This window comes from Lichenostomus cassidix, chromosome 6, assembly GCF_008360975.1.
Source record: "Lichenostomus cassidix isolate B80296 chromosome 6, HeHo_3.0, whole genome shotgun sequence".
NCBI classification, from domain to species: Eukaryota; Metazoa; Chordata; class Aves; order Passeriformes; family Meliphagidae; genus Lichenostomus; species Lichenostomus cassidix.
In genome coordinates, this window is record NC_139487.1 from 11,124,741 (window position 1) to 11,146,775 (window position 22,035).

Below are 22,035 nucleotides of genomic sequence, written 5' to 3' on the forward strand. Positions count from 1 at the left end.
CAAGGCCCAAGGAGTTCAGCTGAGGGGCTGAGATGTTCAATGGCACCCAGGGCAGTGAGCAGAGCCCTCAGGAGCCATGAGTGCCCCAGGGCCCAGCACCTGCTCCTCTCCTCACTGCAAAGCCTCTTTTCTGCTGGGAAAAGTCTGCATGTGCCAAGTTCTCAGCCCTTCTCTCTTCCTCCCAGCCTGTCCTGGGCTTGGGAGATCTCAGCTCAACAAGGCCCGAGCTGTGTCCTGGTTTTCACTGCTGTCGACTCAAAGGGTCCCCAGATTTACAGCAGCAGGATGTGTTACTGGGTGTGTAGGATGTGTTCCTGCTGCTCTGCATTCACAAAGCAGGTGTCAGTGAAGGACTGGATTCTTGTGCTGTGTCTTTGGTAGCTGACAGGTGATCCCAAAAGGGTCATGGTCCTGCAATTGGACTTGATAGTTCAGTGTACAGTGTGGATTTTGTGTCCTGCTCCTGCAATACACTGAACACAGACCTGCCAAGCAAGATCAGACAGAGCTTAAGTTTGATGTGAAATTATCTAAAATATTATCTACATACTGAAAGAGCTCTGAAAGTGAACAATATTACATACTTTGCTCACTAAAAAAGGCTCCAGAATAGATTTACTGTGCAAGATCCAATCCAAAGCAATTAAAATGAAGAAAGATTTCCTTTAACTTAAGTGCCATGGATCATAGACCTTCACCTCCATCTTTTCACATATCTTTACAGGAACAAGAAGTTAAAGATATACTTGCTACTTCTAGGCTTACATCTTGCACAGACTGGAATTCAATTAACATTTTTCTGCAACAAAACTTAGAGAAGCACTTCAGAGCTGCTGCTCACAATGCAGAAGCGACTGAACAAATGATATTCTCATTAGCGCTCTGCCTTTCCCTGCTGCGCAAGCCAAATCCTTGAACACTAAAAGCACCTCAGCATCAGCTGGGTTCACAGACATCCAGCGCAATTTTTCAAGCTCCCTGACTTTTATAGACCAGGGGGGAAGGGATTTGGTGTGCTTTAATCCGTTCTATTATATGAACTCAGAAATGGTTTTCACTCTCCAGCACTATAAATTAAGCTGGCTGCAGTTATTCTATTCCTGATTATGCTGAAAGTTACTGGCAATAATTTGACAACTATATTTTCTTGTCTTTTTTTTTCTTCTTTTCCAAATTACCTGTGAATTTAGTTTCCCTGATAGTAAGTAAATAATGCAATAAAATTGAAGACAGTAGTCAACACATTCACATCTTGATGCCTGAAATTGTGGATGAACAAGTAAAAGCTTCTGTACTTTGTGGGTGAAATTTACTGTATTCAATTCCAGGACTTTAGTCTGGAAGAACATGTTGTATGAGAAAAACACATTATTTTGCACTCCCCTACATTTTTTTTTAATCTAGAAGATTAACCTTTTTAATGTAAGTGAATTCACCTTTGCAAGTCTTTAGATAAATACTATGCCAACCATTTTAAAGACTGGAAAAACTTAGGTCAAGAATCATTTGTGGAAAGAGCTTCTTACTTGTGCAATGCAAGCGGCTATTAAGTACATTAAAAGACAGAAAAGAATCTGTTTTACTACTGTACTCATAAATATATATTCAAGTTGGGAACAGATTCCATCTGCTTGGCTTCCCTTCCTTACCTCTGACCACTGAAACAATTTGTCTCCTAAACTCTGATAACAAACAGAGAGAAAGTGAGGCCACACCAGTGAGGCCACACCTCAAGTGCTGTGTCCAGTTCCAGGTCCCCCACCCCAAGAAGGACATTGAGGTGCTGGACTGTGTTCAGAGAAGGGTAATGGATCTGGGGAAGGATCTAGGGAGTCCTGTGATGAGTTGCTGAAGGAGCTGGGGGGACTCAGTCTGGAGAAAAGAAGGCTCAGAAGTGACCTTATCATTCTACAACTACCTTAAAGAAGCTGCACCTGGAAGGAGCTGCGGCTCAGCCTCTTCTCCCAGGCAACACGTGACAGGACAACAGGACATGGCCTCAAGCTGTGCCATGGGAGGCTCAGGTTGGACACCAGGGAGAATTTCTTCACTGAAAGGGTGGTTAAGCATTGGAACAGGCTGCCCAGGGAGGTGGTGGGAGTCACTATCTGCTCAAGAACTGTTCAGGAAAAAACTGGACGTGGTACTTACTGCTCTGGTTTAGTTGGCATGCTGGTGTTTAGTCAAAGGTGGGACTAGATGATCTTGGAGGTCTTTTCCAAGCTAAATGATTCTGTGATTCTGTGGGAGACCTACACAGACTTGGATTACCTCTGGATAAGTTAGGAGGGACAGTGTACAGTTTAGAGTGTAATACATCAGCTCCTTCTCTACAGAGTGACAGTGTTCTTCAAGTCTAACTGTGCCTCTAGTTCATGTGAATTAATAAATGTGTCTTTGATGATTTATTTCAATACCAATTACTTCCCAGTGTAAGCACAGCAGAATCCAGCTCCAGGCTGGATACTCGGGACTTTAGCAAATACCAGCTTCTAAAAGCTTCAGTAAAACCTACCTGGGATTCCATCAAACTCAAGTGCCGATGTCAGTTATTGTCAATTATTCTACCTATAAGGACACGTCAGATACACAAAAGGCACGATTCAGACAGCTTGACTGCCCTAAAATGGTAACTTTAACATAATGCACTTGACAGTGAAAAAGCAATAACAGCTATTTTGGGGACAAAAGAAAAATACAATAGATCTGATGACTAAGTGTTCTGGTCCCCAGTGTAAAAGCAAAGTAGATCCCTGTCGTATTTAACTTGATTCCTTTGAATTAAACACTTCCATTAAAGTTTCCCACAGTAGCTTTAATATTTAATTATGTATTCTACCAAAGGAAAGAACAAAATCTTTGCAGAAGGTTTTTTGGGTTTTTTCTTTTTTTTCTGGATGTGAAATATTTATCAGCATATCTCTTTGGACAAGTATTTTTATCCCCCAGGCAGGGAAAAAAACTTCCACGTTCAAATCGGTTTCAAAACATTTTATTTTACAGCTTGAAAGTTTTCTATACTTCAGCACCTCATGCCGTGACTTTGTTATTTCACTTGTTAATGAATGGTAATTAAATCTCTTTTGGCTGAAAAGGTTGGAGGGCTCCTGCTGTATTACAAAAACAATTTCTGAAAGTTATAAAAATGCCCAAGTGTCTAGAAATTAAAGCATAAAGTTTGCCATGTTTTGAGTCCAAGTTTTAATCGCTCGGAAGGATTTGTGTGGGAGAACAGCATGTCCCACTCAGTGTGCACAGTCCCCCCAGTTGAAGAGACATAATTATGTCACTTTGTATCGACCAGAGTAAACACAATCGGGCTCTTAATAATGTACATTGTGGTCACAAACTTCCTTGATCTTACTAACAACTGTAGCAAACACTGCATAAACCCTATTATAGACTACCTACACAGAGAACTGCTACATATGTACATCTAAGGAAAGACTTGTTAATTTTGCATTTGCTCAGCAGGGCTTGAAACATCAGCCTATTAATTTTTCTTCTTTTCTGTATGCTCATTTCTTTCAGGTGCTTTGAGTCAGAAGATAAATGGAGTGAGTGCTTACAACTGAGGTAGATAAAAGAGAAATAACTACATATTAAGGCATTTTGTGTTACAGTGCTAAATAGAGACACAATATTGAAGAAGAAATATCTCCACTAACCATTTACATCTGTGCAGGCTTCTGCTGGCATCAAATGAGCTGATTTGGTATGCAGTTTGTAAAAATTACTACATTAATTCCAATATAAAATGTACAAAATATAAATGCAATATAAAATGTAATAATGCATTTTATTATTTACAATATATAAAATTTTCCTAAAGGTGATACAGTGATTTCAGCAGATTCTGAATCTCTCTTAAAATTACAGTTTTTCAAACAAGAAACTGGGAATGGGAATGCAACTGGATGAGTGTGCTCCTAGACTGCAATTTTGTGAAAGGGCCTGCTCAAAGGAAAGCCCCCTGTCATGAAGCGGGGTGCATCAGGCTTGAGGGGTGGTAATTTCGTCCTTGTATAGATGCTGGATCGCTGCTTCTCCCTTTAAATGAAAACAAATAAACAGAAAATTCATATTTCATTCTGTATCCCAGAGATGTTTACAAACGAAAGGAATCTGTGTCCTCCAGAGTTTCTTTGATGCAATCATGTATCAAGAGATCATTAAAAAAATGTTGATTAAAGCCTGTTAGTCTAAACCTCCAAGACTAGGTGTCTGTTTCGAACTAATTACAACGCTACTGATAGGTTTTGGAATTATTAAAAATTAGAAATAAATGAGCTTTCATTGTGCTACTCCCCAAAATGGTCAGAGAACCTCATTAGAGCAAGTATGTACATGAGCTCCATGACTTCAGATCTCTAATCACCACCCAGTTCTAGCTGGAATATGCCTGTTTTCAAACAAACAGCTACATTCATCAAAGGCACAATGGGGAGGTTTTTTTCCTTTGTTGAATTTTAATGAAAATATAGTGTTATCTGTCTTCACATTTTAACAAAGTTCCAGTTATAATTGCCCTGTCTGTGACATTTGCAGAAAACAAACAGTGTGCTGTAGGTGCACTGACAGCCCCATGGAGTTGCTCCATCTGAGAATCCAGGAGGTCTTGAATTTGATGGCTTTAAGAGGAGTGAACAAGGGTTGGCTGGTTCCACTCTCACAAGGTTGGGGAGGTAGGCACAGCACTACAAAGATAAAGGGAAATATTCCAAACTCACCATGATATACCTGGATGCTCCAGAGAGAGCTCCTGAGATATTTAAGATTAACCAAGTGGATCTTTGTGAAGTTCTAGTTTATCATAACAGCAGAAGTCTCAAGGCTTTACAAAGAAGGTCAGTACTATTATTTTATTTCACAGTCATTGAGATTGAGACACAAATGTGAGTGCAACCACGCTTTCACACAATCTAGCCTTGTCACATGGGTATCTTTGTTCAGTCCCCAGTAAGGGAAAAGGAAACACTTCCTGGAATTATTACTTTTCTATTTATCCCTCAAGAACTGTCAGGATAGGAGGAACTTCAGAGAAACTGTAGGATGTCTAGTTATGCATCCTTTTCCAAATTTGACCATACAGAAGTAGGGGAATAGACAAAAGACGGCACAGATGAACTTAACAATGAAAACCATTTATAACTAGTTTTAATTGTATCAATGTAGCACTAATGGATATGCTAGTTGACAGCACTGAAAACTAACATTCTGTATTTAGATGGCTCATCCTATCTCACTATTGGGCTTCCAAGTTTGGGGAGAGAAAATGATCCAGAATCCATGCTCATTCTTTCCTCATGCTCCCATGGAGACAACCAACAGATGTGCTCATCAGTATGGAAAATTCTATGCAACTGAATACTATAATACATTATGCAGAATTAATGTGCAACCAGCCACGTGCAAAAGCTCTCAGTTACTACTGACATCCCTCAGTGCAGTTATTTACATATATAGGACTGCTGGATTAGGTCTCTGGTGTGGATTTAAGTTTCATATTTTCTCACAAATCCTTATCAAGATCAAAATGGAATCCTGGTGCTAGAAACAACTAGGAAAATAGTGATGCAGAAAGAGTTCAAGAAGCTGAAGTTAAAAATAGGAAGAGATAGAAAAAGAATGGCTAAGACAACTGGGAAAGGCAACTTCAGAATCAGAGAGCTGAAAAAGAGGATTTCAAATTCACAACCAAAATCTTAAACATTGAATTTTTCTTTTGAACACAAAACAAAGCTAAATTCCTGCTGTCACTCATATTCCTTCAGCATCACATGCAAAGCTGCATTTGTTCAGTTCCAAGATGTTAAATCACAACTCAAAGCTATCTCGTGAAAATCAATAAAAGCTTTAGATGATAACTTTGTGTAAGGTTATCTGAGACTATTAATTCTCTTTCATACCAGAGTAGTCAATAACGTTGTTAACGCTATTGTTCTGACAGGATCCTCTTTTTATTAGCAAAACCAGCTACATTCATTTCAGACATGATGTTAACATTAGCCAGCAAGACAGAGATCAAGTCAGTGGTTTTCTGACAGCTGGGATTTAGAGAAATCTGAGATTGTATGAATCAGAAGGCGCTGGCTTTTTGGCCAGCATCTACTCAGCAGACACTGCCTGCCCAGCCCTGCCTGAGGCAGGAATGGTGTGGAATGGCTATATGTCAGGGAAGAGGACTCCTTGGGGAAGAACCTGACTGCACAACATGTTCTTTCTATTGCAGAAAGCCAGCAATGTGTCTTGCACAATTGGCAGGTTGGAGAAGCAGGGCTGCACAAGGTTATTGCCTTTGCCGACACAAAGCACAGCCTAGAGACTGCAGAAGTTACAGTTATCCAGGACTGATGTGCCCAGTTATGCCTGTGTGTCCTTCCAAGCAGGATGCAGTCCAACAGGCTTGACTGGAGTACAAAGCAGTGAGGGGCAGAGGAGAGCAAAGCCCAGCAGCACCTCTCAGCTGCCACAAGACAAGAGAAGTGCAAGCTGGGGGCAGCACTGTGCTGGTGCCTTCTGAGCCTGTGCTGGGGGCAATGAGGTTATACCATCCTGCAGAAGCATCTGAATGCACTTCCAAAACACAGATGTCACAAAGACACCAGTGCTCATCAGGCTACAGACATGCTTGCCCAAAAGAGCAACTTGACAAGCTGCCCCAGTGGCAGATATCTATCCTGAACCTATAAACAGTGTATCCAACACTAAATGACTTGCAGTATGAAACTCCTTTCACTGTATAACATGCCCCAGTTCAGACACCATCAAATCACACAGTATTTTTTGTTTTACTTTAAAGCAATTATGTTCTTAACAAGTGGAGTTTCTATGACAGGAATTAATTCTAGGTGAGATATAACAAAATGTGGGTGAATTTCTCCTCATCTGATGAGCAAAAAGCGACATGATGCCAGAGTCCAAAATGGAAACATCAAATCTGCTGTGAAGGAGACATTTAGCTGCTGGAAATGGATTATCAGGCATTATGGTGGCCTCACATATTGATCCTAAAGCTCCAGAAAGGCCATTAGCACTGCACAATTGTTGCTAATTCCAAACATTAAGGTAACATTATGTAATCTGCAGATGGACAAAAGTCACTGTTTATCACTGATTATTTTGCTAATTTAGTCATCAAATCGTTTGCTGTCTGAAACAGGATTAAGGAAGAAATGATAGAGGCAACTTTGAATTATATTCAACAACTGTAGAGAACTGTTGGCTTTAGTAAGGAAGGCACAGGCTGAGGAGGGAAATGAATAGAAAGACAAAAGGCTTTCTGGGCATACAGAAAAACTTGGTAACAGATCATATCATCTGACTGCAGAGATCTAAGAAATTCCTCTTTAAAAGTAAATTCCACCGTCAGCAGGTTTTCAGATGACAACAAGCTGAATGGGGCAGTTGACTCACCTGAGGGATGGGATGCTATCCAGAGGGACCTGGATAAGCTCAAGAAGTGGGCCCATGGGAATGTCATGAAGTTCCACAGGACCAAGTGCCAGGTGCTGCACCTGAGCCAGGACACTCCCTGGCATCAGTCCAGGCTGGGGGATGAACAGATGGGGAGCAGCTCTGCCCAGAAGGATTTGGGGGTGCTGGTGGGTGAGAGGCTGGACATGAGCCAGCCATGGGCACTCACAGCCCAGAAAGCCTGTTGCAATTGGACAGGGATTAGGGTTTTATACTAAAGGAGGGTATATTTAGACTAGATATCAGGAGGCAATTTTCTGTTATGAGGGTGGTGAAACACCGGCCCAAGTTGACCCGAGAGGTGGTAGATACCCCATTCCTGGACACATTCAGCGTCAGGTTGGATGGGGCTCTGAGCAACCTCATCAGATTGAAGATGTCCCTGCTTCTTGCAAGGGGATTGGACTAGATGGCCTTTAAAGGTCCCTTCCAACCCAAACTGTTCTATAATTCTTTGCTTTGATGTCAGAGACCAGACACTAATCTGTGTTCTCTGGGCACCATCTCATTGGTATGAATAATTTAACTGGACTGCAGAACATGTTCAGCAACATCTCTAATGGATGTTCTTGCCCTGGCCATAGATCATGGTAAATCCAGACCAGACTGAAGTAACATGAAGGATAACATGTAAGAAAATTAGGCAACAATACTGTAGCACCTCAGTCAAATTTGGCCACATTCTGATCAAAAGGGTAAAGTGGGGTCTAAAAAAAAATCTAGTTTATGCAGAAAGTTGTATAGAGAAAACTGTTATTTTTCATACTTGTTCTGCTGCTCCTTGCGTTTCTGAGCCAGATATTTCTTTTTCACTTCCAGAAGCTCATTGTTAAGTCTTTCAATTTCATGTTTGTATTCCTTGCTTTGTGTTTCACACATATTCAGTTCCGAGGACAAAGCCTAATAAATAGAACAGAAACAGCAGAAACAGATGTTGCTTCACTTACACATAAGTGAGTACTTCTACAAGCACTTTCTCCTTTTACATTTGATGATGTAAGACATGATCCTGTTCTACCACAACTCTTTTTCCATCATGATGTTTCATTTGATCTCACCTCTGTTCACCTAAAAACAACTAACAAAATAAAGATTATGCCATTTAACCATAAAACAACATGTAAAATATGCTCCAAGCTTTATGGGAATGGCATTAAGACATACATTAGCTCTTAACTTCTGGGACATAAAGATGGGTAAAACCCCAAAATTAAGGTCTTAATAAATCAGGGAATTATTTGATAATAATGGGTCACAGGGATCCACTGCTAAGTGGAATAATTCAATCCGCACAGGCAAAGTAGTACCAGGCACTGCAAATGTCAATACAAAACCACTTTCATGAGAATCAGTAAAATTTAAAAAAAGGAGGAGCATGCATAGTGTGTTTTCTTTCTTTCTTTCAAAACAATAATAGCTTGACCTGGCACCCCAAAATGGCATGCACACCATCATGCTACAGCATACTGTGCCTGAAATACAAAGCAGCAATTGACTGCATTAAGGACAAATAAGGACTATATGGAAAACTTCAAATCACATTCAGTTTAGCTAAACTTTGGCTTCTATTTTACATTTTCTACCTTGTTTTTCTTCTCCATGGAAAGCTAAGATTTGCATAACAGCCTCTTTGTTTCCTAAGGGCCCATCTGCTCCTGCATTTTTTTGCTCATGGTTAGTATAGACGTGATTATGATGCAGTGAACAGGAGATGATGACTTCAACAGAGAGAGTAGCTGTAGAAGTAGATGAACTCCTGGGGAGACTGATCTCTCATGCAGGCAAGAATAAGAGAAGATCAGCTTATTCATAGAATATAATAGAATTCTATCAAAGAATTGCTTTTTAATTCTATGCTTTTAAAATTTTCTACAAGATTCTTTTGGAAGCAGGAACTCCTCCCTTCTACTGACAAGGGGTTAGAACAGGTTCCTCCTGTCATCTCCAAAAAATCTGCAAATCTAAATATACATGTACACATTGCAAGAGAAATAACAGCAATTTAAGACTGGATTCGGAATATATTCCCACTAGTTTCTTAAAAAGAAAATAAAATGGCTTTGATTTGCTTCTAAAAGAAATTAACAGTTTAAGATAAAGGGAAAGAGAATAAGTGGAATGAAAAGCTGGCAGATTCCCAGAATGCTAGGCAAAAAACATATTTACAGCACTGTGCTGCACACTCAAAAGACTTTTCCTCTATTTTAATGAAATGAAGTAGCATAATGTGCAAAAAAAAGTTCATTTGCTGCTCTTGGTTGTCCCTTGAGGAGATGCAGTGTTAACCTTGTTTTCCTGGTCTAACATACTAGGGCAGGCACAGTGCTCACTGAAGATCTCCCTGCAGCCACAGTGCCCAGGGCCCACAGTGCAGCCCCTCTGCCAGGCTGGCAGCTCCTTCCCCAGGGACAGTGGGCACCTCTTACTTTGATCTGCTTCATCTTCTCCCGGAGAATGCTCCTGTGCTGCTGCAACTGCTCCGTGGCTTCAGGCCCAGGCTGCCGGGCCAAGACATGCCTCAGTTCCACATACAGCTTCTCCTTTTCCTAAGAAAAAAGACAGACAAGATGAAGATCTCTTATTAAACTACTATGGCAGCAGCACAGCCTGTGAGGAAATCAACTTCACTGAAAATTGCAACTCAGTCAGGAAGGTATTTGGAGAAACAAATCTGCCTGTGTATCAGGCTTTCCTCACTAGCCATAAGGTATTTAAAGTTGTTGTGATAGCAATGGGAGAGCTCATTAAGAGAAACATCCAGCTACTTCAAACCACAAATGAAATGCTCTTAAACATCATCACCAGTGAGCACACTCTACCTCAGGAGTCACTGGAAGAGTATCCAGCACTGGGAAATTAATCACTAGAAACTGTGCTTATTGCAATCTTTCTTCTTATGAGTCACACTGCCTTACATTAAGGATCATAGCTTCACCCTACAGGATGTGAGCTGGCTATAGAAATGTCAGCAAAGGACTGTACAAAAGAGTAACTCCTTCCAAAGAAAATCCTGCAAAGCGCATGTACACACGCACAGAGAGATTTATATATATACAACCTTTCAGTTTAACCACAGGGGCTCTGGGAAAGGGAGAGGAATTATAAACAGCAACAATTATGACTAGCACAATTACCAAGTAATTTTTCTTTGTCATGTGTCTCCTCTTCCTTTGTGTTGGAACAGTAATACTTGTGGGAGTTGGATATTGCCACGCCTGAAAAGAAACCATACCATGGACCCACTTACAGCTTTCTGTACTGAAATGCTGCTTTCAGTTGTGTTCTGAGGGTGTTTTTAGTCTGAGAGTTTTTAGTCTGAGGAATAAAGCTCTGAAAAAAGCCACCGTCATAGTTTTGCACATTACAATGGTTTCAGTATCTACCCTGAAAATACTACAATCAATTAATAATATTATCTAGTAAGATCACATCCTTTACTGGTACGTGGAAAACTGAAATTAAAAAGGAGACTAGCAGACAGAAGATTTAACTGAGGAAGACAAAAGTGGCAAGAAGGAGGTAGGATAGATGATTATTTATACAGGATTTGACAAAATCCCTTTTAGCTTTCTTTTTCATAAGCTCTGTCCACAACTCTTACCACAGAATTCTTCTGTTGATATGGGAAATGGTGCCATCACGTCATCTAGAATTGCCACATTTGGTCTTGCTCAGTGGTTGAGCCAGGATTTTCAGAAGAGGTTTGCTATTTTGAAGATGCAAAATTTTAGGTGTCCAGTCTTCAAGAGTACAAGGAGTCTGGAGTTTTTAGATCTCATCATTTTCTGAAAACTATGCATTACAATGGTCACAAGTTGGGACTCCAAAATGGAATCACTTGAAACCATGCATTATTTTTGCAAGCATTGTCCTTAGACTCTGCAGATTACTGGGAAAGAGCTCCTTATAAATGAAATTGTTCACAGTTCATCTCTGGAAAAATCAAAACCTCCTGAGGCTCAGACTGATGTTCGCATAGTGGCAAAAACTAAATTGATAATTCATTCTGAGTAGAGAGTTATTATGCCGCTACATGGTGTTTTCACTACAAGCTTTTCTCTCTGAGGAAGCAAGATTTTACTGCAAGGTAAAAACAACAGCAAAAGAAAAATCCACCTTGTCAAAATCTGACCAGTCAGCATTAACATTTCAACCCTGAATGTATCATAGATTTGTATTCTGAAATAGTATAATGGTCATTTGGATAAATATGGGGCTATTGATGGATTGAAGGTCTTAAGTGCAATTGTTTTCCCTTTTTTTTCCCTCTCCCTACCCTCTACAATGGCCAACCAAGCTCTTCAAACATTGTGCAATGGTGCATATAATAACCTCATTTAGAGACCAAGCATGCAATTCTATTATAAGGAGAATCTATCTTATGCAACAGAGACTCATTAGCTGTCCACTGTATATTGTATCCATAATCCAACAGAGGCAGAACCAGATGTCTTATAATACATATCCTGTCCTTCTTTGCTAAGCACTGTCCATCTCTTTTACATCTAGTCAATTAATTTGTCACTGGGTTAGAAGCACCATATGCCAGCAAAACGTTAGAAGAAAACCCTGGAGGCTTCTTTCCTCCTCAGCAGAAGCTTGTATTCACAGGTTGGCATTTCTGTAATTCCTGAACTTTTACCCCAGGATTTAAAAAAAAAAAAAAAAAAAAACCACAAAAAACACCCCAGCAGCCACAAGAGTAAATCTACGTGAGTCAGAAGGTGCATGTGCAGGTACTTCCATCTCTACACATAAGAAATCAGGAATGACCAAGAAAAAAATATCGGCACAAATTCCTAAAGAAAAACTTTCTTTTCTGTAATAGATTACATCAATCCAATATGATTGGGTTTCTTTGGCTTGTCCCAGACTGCCTCCCCTGGCATTTCCCTCCATCCTCACACCAGGCTGCCATCACAACACACATCTTGCCACAGTTCTGAGATCAAGGAACTTGGGGTAACAAACATACTGTGGCACAACATTTCTTGAGGTGAAGGAAGATCCATCAGATCTCTCAAAATCCAGGCAGTTTAGCCTTTACTGCGTTCAGGTCAGGTCTAGGCCAGTAACAAAGCTTTTTACAGGATCCTTCCAGAGCGAAATTCCCATCAAATTCAGCAGATGTTTGACTGTAGGACTGAGCCCATAACATCAACAAGCTTCCCTGGTTTATGACAAAAACTAAGCCAAGATGATGGTGGAGAGATGATGGCGCATTGATTTTGTGTATGTAGGGCACGCTGGGACACTCAGGCTGAGGATTACAGTTAAATTTCAGGCATTCCGAAGAGAATTTCAGTACCTCTGTGAATACCTGCTGTAAAAATTGTGTAAATAAAACTGCATATTATTTTTAGAACATCCCTTCCTGTCTTAGATTTGTTTCCCAGGGGATCTTCAAGGAGCTCACAGATCTGTCTGCAGGCTCAGCCATGACAATAATTTTCTTCATCCCTAAGTCTCTCACCCATTAATTTGGAGGTGGAGGGTGGGGAACTAAGTGGTGCTTTCCCCTATATTTAGCTAGGTGCTGTCTCAGCCATATTCTGTAGTTTTCCTGACCTGCTTGCTCTGCAGCAAATTGAGAAAAAATAATTTTCTTCTGCAGAAGACTGGCTACATTTGGCAAATTTCAATTGATTCTCCAGGATTAGGTGATCATAAGTTGGTTCCATCTATAGCAAGAAGAATCACTTTTGCCAGCAAAATCCCACTTCAGAAGAAGCTATTGCTGCCGACCAGCACAGCCCAATTTGCTTTTCCATGTAGGAAGGACCACCAGTACCATCAGACACATTCCCCAAGGGACACCAAGGCATTCACTGCCTTGATAGGAGTGGGAAGCATTCACCAGTCCCAGGCTGGGATATAGCAATGCACCTCGTATTAGCTCAAAGATATGACCCCATTTTGTGTCATCCTGTCCCTCACCATGACACCAGGAAATTCCTGAAATGACGCATCTTGTTAGTTAGCCCAGAGTTTTATTCTGAACCAGAGATGATGGATGACCATACATTTAATGAAGATGTATTCACACCAGAAACAGGCCCTGAAGTCCCAGCTTCTCATTTTTATCAGCTTGTCTTTCCAAACAGATAATTCAACAAACTTACCTGGCATAGCAGCACCCCAAGAGCCTTTTCCACTAGACCCACAAAAATCCTATTGTGCACCAAAAGCTTTCTATCATATGAATTACTGAAAAAAAACCCCCACAAAAATCCAAAAGCCTTTGCATCAGAGTAAATTTAATTTATGTCAGTTCCTGTCTCCAGCAATTGAGCTAAAGAAAAAAACGAGATAAAGATGTAGTGCAAAAGTGTGCAATGTACTGTATGGCAGCAGCCCCCAAAACATTTAACCTCACTAAAAACCCTTATTTTAATTAGTAAAGCAGAGAAAGCAGTACAGTAACCATGCAGGCGCTCTGCAGTTCCTCATGGCTTTGGTGGGGATAACAAGTCAGTCAATGTGCCACAGGAGGTTTCTTGTTTATTGGCACTATAACCAAAATGTCAGTGCTGTGCTGAACTCCAGAGACATTTTGTTTATGATGCCATGCAGCAGCAGAACATCCTTAGGGGTTGTGATTCCTCTTCATAAGTGTTAAACAGCACATTGAAATCTGGATTAAATACATACACAGACATACACATCTAGTCACAGTCATTTTAGCTGTATAAGCCCTACATTTATTTGTTGTTGTGTATACCTAGCAGTAGCTGTTGGCTCAGAACATCTATCTTTAAAAGTTTTATGAGGTAAAGAAATTAGCATATGGTGACCTTCACAAATTTTATAATAACAGAAGAAAGTTGCCTGCAGCACTATGAGAAATGTGCAGTACAAACTTTCTCTGTAAACACTTTCCAAAAGCTCCAGCTCTTTCCTGTCTATTCCACATCTATCAGCAAACACACTTGCAAGGATGCAGCTCCCCAGAACAGCTCCTGGTTTTAGCATCACCTAGACACTTCTTTAACTGCTCAATGTGAGGTTTTTTTATTGGGTAACTTAATTCTGTTTGAAACAGGACACCAAGACCCTTTCACAGTCTAGCAACAGTAACACTGTGTTGGATGCTTCGGGTTTTCCTCTTAAAACCGCAACTTGATGAAAAGGCTGGGATAATCCCATTTTTGGTGAAATCTGCACCACTCAAACCTGCCTTCTAACTTATTCTTCCAGTTGACAATAATGCTTCTCAAGAGCAAATCTGTTTCCTTTGGCACAGAGCAAACTCACAAAATTGACTGACATTTTCAAAACAGCTTAATGTTTTGAGAGGAAAAAACACCTTGGAGCACCTTCTAAGGTTTTCACCTTGACTGTTTTTTGCAACAGCAAGTGCTGAATGCTGCAGTATCACCATCTTCTGGGAACAACAAAGTATGAACATTTCCACCTGAAGTGTAACTGCAACTTATTTTTATTATTATTGCTAGGAACTGCTGCTATCAGATCTTTCTTAGCAAGGGTGTAGGACAACAGGGTTTTTTTCCCAATGAACAAAGAAATAATTTACATATACTCCTCTCCTTTCAACTTCTGAACTCTGAGACACAAGGTTAACAATCTATCCAAAGAAAATGTCATGGATGTGTCTCGCTGAAATAACAGTGAGAATTCCCTTTTTACTATTGACATTACACAAGAGTTTACAAAATCATTAATCAAAGTAGATCATTTAATCATAGTGTTTCTACTTTATATTGCAGAAGATTATCAATTAATTATCTCCTGTTCTACACATATGAGCAGAACCACATACACATATACATGTGAAAGCTGCTCCTCAAAGGTGAGAATTACCCCTGACATGACATGGATTGATGTAAATATTCCAACTATTTTCACAGGGCCTGCAGCTTGACAGTTTATACAGGTTTTCAAGCAAAAAAAACCAAAAAAAACTCTCTTCTTCAAATCTAGACTATTTGACTTAAAACCTCTGTATTTTAATGTCAGTGTAACAGCATGTATTTCAGCTATTCAATACCCATTTAGACTTTTAAAATTTTAGATGGCTCAAAGGAGAATTATTACAGCTCTGTTGATAATAATTAGCTGTTCCTGTAGGTGACAGCTTGGGAGGAGGATTCCCAGTAGACCCAGCTTCTGTTCTCACTTTAGACTGATCTGACAGATGACCTCGAAGGGTCACAGAGATTGCAGAGCTCCTTCCAGAAATACCTATTTCAACTTAGGCACCTACGTCTCTTTAATCACCTGCTTGACTCAGATCTTTAGATTTCCCTGAAAGATGAGAGCACTTAGCTTCAAGTCCTTTGCTGTTCTGGAACTGCTACCTCTGAACAGCTGTCTCAAAGTCAAGCCACCACTTAAATCTACAATATCTGTCTAACAAGGCAGTAAAGCCTACATACATCTTTTTGACAGGACAGCAGAGTTCCCCTGCATATGTCAAGTACCTCAGGGAAGAAAAGACTAGTCTCCTGTTACACTTTGGAACCTATTAAGAAATAACAGCACATCTAAGAAACACACACAGCAATTCTGAAATCATGAATGTTTTAATGCATGGCTTCCTTCAGACTCACTGTAATTAGAGCTGAGCCTCTGCTATTCTTCAAGGAGTTCTGTTTCAGCTTCCCTTGCCTGTTTCTTAAAATTCAAAGAAACAGGAACAGTACTAAAGGAAGGGGAAAGACAGTGAATCCTAATGTCCACGTAAAGATAACTGCTGTGCCCAACTGTGCCATCCCCTGTTTAAGATTACAGCTGTATCTACAAAGACAGGCATGGGAAACCTTGAACTCTGAGCCTATAAGATGTGGAGCAGTTGGCTGACTGATGCACCCTACTTGGCAGAGACTCTCCCTACTGAGGTTCATGGCTCCTGTGCACTCAGCAGCACATTTCTGAATGTCTCAAGAGTGGAGAAATGGAATTCTTTCTACACCTGCTTGTATCCTCCTGTATCCAGTCTTAATCCAGCCTTCTAAAAAAACCCAACCACCCACAGTGACTGTGCCTGTCTTTCTCTAACAGCTGTAAAACAACCTTAGCTGCAGCATCTTTCTGCATGTGTTCCCTCAACAGCAGCACCATTCACAGTAAGAATGAAGAGAACTGGAAAAAAATTAATCTAGTCTGTCCCTGTGGAATGACTTTTTTTTTTTGTGGAGTTTTGCTGCTGTTGCAAATGTCATACAAGATAATAATCTATCACTGAAAGGGATCCTGTGGATTGTCCATATCTTGCTGCTGAGGGAAGAGCAGAACACCCCTTGTCTTAATGCAAGAACACCTGCCAAAGGGTGAATACGAAAGATATACATCCAGCTCTTGGCCACCCCATAGAATGTGGGCTTGTGAACATATTGCTACACTGCTGCTGCCTTCCTCCAGTATTTCAGCCTCTCTAGCAGCTTCTGGATGGCTGACAGTCAGTATCGGATTGCTACAGCACTGCAAAGTCTGTGCACTGCAATGTATTCAGTCAGCACAGCAAGTCATTTATTTTCCCTTAACAAGATAACTGGTTGATTAATATACTTTACCCTGGGGTGCACAGCAGATTTATTTCCTTCCCAGATACATGCTGAACACAGGAATGAGGAGTAAACAAGTTTGTTTTCAGTTATTTGTTATTTGCTGGAACAATTCCTGAACTTTTTATCCAAGCTTTATTCTAGCAAACTAATGTTGAAGCTAAGGGCAATTCTGACTGAGTAAGAACTTTAGGAATGGGTCATCTTACAGAGCATTTTCAGTCTAATTACACAAAGTATCCATATTCAGGATTCTGGGTTCAAACCAAACATAATGCCTTCGAATAAAACACTTTGGTGATCACTGTTTCTGTTTTGCTGATGCAGATTACAGACAACAGTGCTGTATCTTAGGTTCTTATATGGCATCCTTGTCTCAGTATCTGAATGCTATTAAATCTTTATTGTACACATGCTGAGGTCTTGCTTTCCAGGGCAGTGATCCTCTTCTCATTCTACAAGAGTTCAGGACACAAAGAATTACTAGATTAATTGCAAAAGTTCACTAAAACTCCTTGAAGACATACAGGAATAAAACTCAAGTCTCCCAATTCCCCAGGACTACCGTGCTGGTGCTTGTGACAATACACTTTCTCCTTGTTTTTCAGAAATACCAGGCCTAGAATACAGCAGCAGGTTACAAGTGTGGGAGAAAACTCACAATAAGCCACAACGTACTGGAAAACAACAATCTCCTCAGGTATGCTAAACTTCGTGGACTGGGAGTCTATACATTAGAATGCAGGACAAAAAACTATGCTTGATATTTATCTATGAAGGATAGTATTTGTGTAATTAAATCAGTCTTGCATGGCATAGAAGGATGATATCTGATGACCCACTAGAGTTCTCTTTCAAGCTCAAACTCAAGTAAATATACCAATTATCCTGAAAAACTTGTAAAACAGATTAAGCATTCATGTATATTTGCCACCTATACACCCTAAGGGATTTTTACTCTTTCTGCAACTTCCTCAGCTTTGTAAATGACGTTTGAATATTTCTGACCAAAACATCACTAGATGAGCTAAAAATGGTGTAGATCCCCAGAAGTTATTTTCTCAAATAAACTTGCACCTTGCTTCTGTCCAAAACCATTTATCATGGGAAATTTGTATTGTTTGTGAGGGCAGAGTAGTTCCACAAAGATTCAGGAAAATTAAACTCATCCACTAAGAAAACTAGTCACCAAAAGTATTTTGTTTGATCACTAGGTAGTCTGTTTTGCTCCCCATTTCTCAGTGCCAGAAATATTGGCACTATTTTTATTGGAAAATTATTTTCTCACCCTGAAGAGCAGCCAATTATCTTCACCTGGTGACATTAAAGTGATCAGCATACTTCCTACCCATTTTCTCAAATCCCTGTTTAAGCAAACATACAAAAAAAGAAAAGGCTATTTTTCCGGGAAGACTTTATTCTCTGCCACTTGAATTGCAACATGTGTGGGAGGAGGGAAAGAATCTAAATGTCAGTGTGTTTTTAAGAGCAGTTTATCATGCTGAATATTTCTATAGCATAGAACATCTTCTAATTCTAGATGGACTGAGATTAGAAGGGCTAAAATAAACTAATGTGCCAAGAAGTATATTGGAAATATACAGAAATAGAAATCAACTCCTTTCTGAGGAGAGCTAGGGCAAGAACTGAACATCCGTCAGATATCCATTGAAATATTAAAGCTCACACCAAACTTTGAGGTATATATGTAGACCCTCAAGAGACCTTCACCCAGGTGACTCGTATCTTTCATGTTTTTGAGATATGATTCCTTACTACACCATCACAGGATTGCATATGAGCCCTGGTAAACTGCACCAAGATTTGACACAATTATCCTACAATTGGCTCCGTGTGAGTGGTTCCACCCTACTCACAGAACCCTACTGGCTCAATTTTTTAAAAAATAAATAATTAAATTAATTGGGAAAAAAGTTATCAGTGTTGGAACAAAAGACGCTACTTGGTATTATAACCGCATGGAAAAATCATTATGCCAGGCACAGAATCACTGAAAGACATCACTCCTTCAATTTAAAACCAAAACTAAAATACAAACCATTTCTACTTAGAGTCAAAGCTAAAAACTTAATCAAAGTCCTAGTTTAGCAATGAACCTTTTGAACACAACAAAAGGAAAACAAAAGAAGGGCACAAGAAGGAAAGAACCTGTAAGAGTAGTTTTGAAGGATGACTTGATGCATTAGGCACCTCCATATGTCACTTTATACTGCATTGGAGATTCCAGGTCAAATAAGTTTTAATGTATTGGACTGAAATTATTTTTATGGCATTAATTCAGCAGACTGTTGGGCATCATAATATTGAGCTGGTAATGAGATTTTTTTTTTTATTCATCACAAGTTAGAACTGGGTTACAGCCAAAGTTCATGTGGGCACGTTTTTTCATTTGAAGTAAGAACAGAGCTTGTCTACGGAGTCTAACTGTAAATCAAGGCAATTCTTACAGTGTGCCTTTGACACATCAGCCTAATTCTGCACAGCACTGGGGAAGTAAACTTTTTCTTTATGATTCATATCCCGCTGAAAGCCAAAAAGTAAATGTTAGGCCTGAATCCTTACTGTATTTCTCATTTCTATATTTCAATATAAATCCCTTGAAATTCTGGTCACCAACTAAGAACTGGAGTCATAAACTCAAACTCCACATTCCACCAGGTACTGTTTTCTCTCTCTTATTTCCTTAAGGTACATAGCAACGTTTAAGTTTTAAAAGGACAGGAGAGCATTTTTCTGTCTTTTTTTTCCCCCATGTCAGGAACACAGTTTAATCAATGGTTAGAAGATTTGGCAGTTTAACTTTCTCAGAATCACAGAACTCCAGGTTGGAAGGAAACCTCAAGGATCATATGGTCCAACCTTTCTTTCATTCCCATTTGCTTATATTGGCAACCAATATACATTTATGAGAGTGAACAGTAAATTTGTTGTCCCTTCAACGGGACCACTCATGCAAGGGCTTTGGGATTAGGTCTGAAATTGACACCTTTTAAATCTCTGAATCATAGAATACAAGGTTGTAAGGGGACTTCAAGGTCCAGCCTTTCTCAGCAGAAGCACCATCTAGACAAGGTGGCCCAGTATTCCATCCAGATGGATCTCAAAAGTGTCCAGCATTAGGAAATGCACCACTTCCATGGGGAGATTATTCCAATGGCTTCCAATTGTTCTCATTGTTTCCTCTTGTGTCCTATCAGAATCTTCACAGGAGTAGCCTGTACCTATTACCCCTGTCCTTTCCATGTGATTCCTTGTAAAAAGAAAATCTCCATGTTCTTTCTAACCACCCTTGAAATACTGGAACAGGGTTATAAGGTCTACCCTCAACCTTGTTTTCTCAAAGCCACACAAATCCACTTGTCTCAAATTTTCCTCCTATGGCAAGCTTCCAAATCCTTTGAATATCTTTGTGGCATTTTTCTGGATCCACTCCAGCCTGTCCACATATTTTTAAATAGCAGGGACCAAAACTGAACACAGTATTCCACATGTGGCCTGACAAGTGCTGAGTAGAGTGGAATAACCTCTGCTAGTGTTGCCCTTGTTGATGTAACACATCACCTTCTTGCCTTTCTTTGCTGCAGCAGCAAAATGTTCACTCATATTGAGCTTGTTGTCCAACAGGACACCCAGGTCCTTTTTCAGAGAGCTGCTCCCCAGCCAGGTAGATCCCAGCCTGTCCTGCACTCCTGGGATAGAACTGGGATTGAATTTCCCAGCTATAAGACTCTACACTCACCCTTGTTTTAACTTCACTCTTTCAAAGCATTGCTATTTCATTTCTATCTAACAGTGGGACAGTCTTTTCCTTCTGTTTCTGTTTGTTGTTTACATACCTGAAGAGCTCTTTCTTGTGGTTTTTGACAACTCTGGCCAATTTCAACTCAGTGAGTGGTGCAATTCCTTTGTGCTGACATGCCTATGCCAGCTACTGCCTATGCAATTAGATGCAATTTTACTAGCAATAAAGTCTTCTGCCATTCAAGAGCTGGTATAAGCTAAATCAGAAAAGTGACTTTTTTGCTGGTAGAAATGGGGCTTTTAAGCATAGAAAAGGCCTAGAGCTCTATATACTCACCCCTTTAATTGAGGGCTGAGAGAACTGCTAGCTTGAGCTGCAAGATAGGGCATTAATCCAGTGCTTCCAGAGGAAGTCAAATCCTCCAGGAAACAGAGATAGAAAAGCACCAAGTCCTACTACACTATAAAAAGCTAAAAAGAAAATTTCCCTTTTCATTTTTGGATGGAAAAATCCCTTCAAAAGGCTGACTTCATATATAAATGATAAAGGAGCAGTAAAGAAAGGATTGCATTTTGGCAGTGGATTTTGCAGTTCACCTGTAAGCTTCAGTGCATACAAAGCACTCTCCCAAACTACCTCTGCAGAAATCTCTCTAAAGACAAGATGACAGAGAAACAATAATGGGCAGGTCAAAAGAGACTTCTAGGGATTCTACAGTCATTAGTTTCCTGAAGTGAATTGCAGTTATTTTTTTATGAAAATAGACAATTCTGCCAAAAAATCCCCAGCTTGGACTCTCTCTATCCTACATGTAACATGCATGTTGGTTATGCTCTCAAATTCACGTAAAATCTACACTGGGCACCAAAAATAAATAAATGCCAAATTTGAGAGGGTAAAATAAATCTCAGGCATTTTGAAGATGTAAAGATAATACCTGAGATAAAACTCATCTGGGCATTAAGAATACCAAAATAAAGGTAGGGGATAGGAGAGTATTCTCTTATTTTTTCCTAGCAGGCTGCCTGATGAGAAAATCTCTTACTCAGCATTTGAGCACACATTTCTGTCTTATGTGGAAACTACTTGAGCACTGTGAAAGCAGTGAAGAACTTAGCAGAAGAATGCCTCATGAAACTTCCAAACTAGGGAAAAAATTATTTTCAGAAGGAATTGATTCCTATAAACTGGGCTGAAAAAAAATTACACAAGATTAAAAAAAAAAGTATGTTATATAACAAATGGGGGGAAAATACATAACAAATACAGAGA

At 39.8% G+C, this 22,035-nt stretch overlaps 1 protein-coding gene across 1 annotated transcript in view; it reads right to left on the minus strand.

Moving 5' to 3' along the window:
- Positions 1 to 2,976: 2,976 nt before the first annotated feature.
- The window catches only part of LOC146435181 (cilia- and flagella-associated protein 58-like), a 25,765-nt gene continuing 6,706 nt past the window's right edge, over positions 2,977 to 22,035 (minus strand). Inside the window, exons 4-6 of the mRNA XM_085064515.1 lie at positions 9,903 to 10,022; positions 8,243 to 8,376; positions 2,977 to 4,050 (exon numbers count right to left, since the gene is read on the minus strand). Coding sequence (XP_084920641.1) covers positions 3,930 to 4,050; positions 8,243 to 8,376; positions 9,903 to 10,022 — 375 coding nt within the window. The 3' untranslated portion in view covers positions 2,977 to 3,929. The remainder of the gene's footprint in view (positions 4,051 to 8,242; positions 8,377 to 9,902; positions 10,023 to 22,035) is intronic.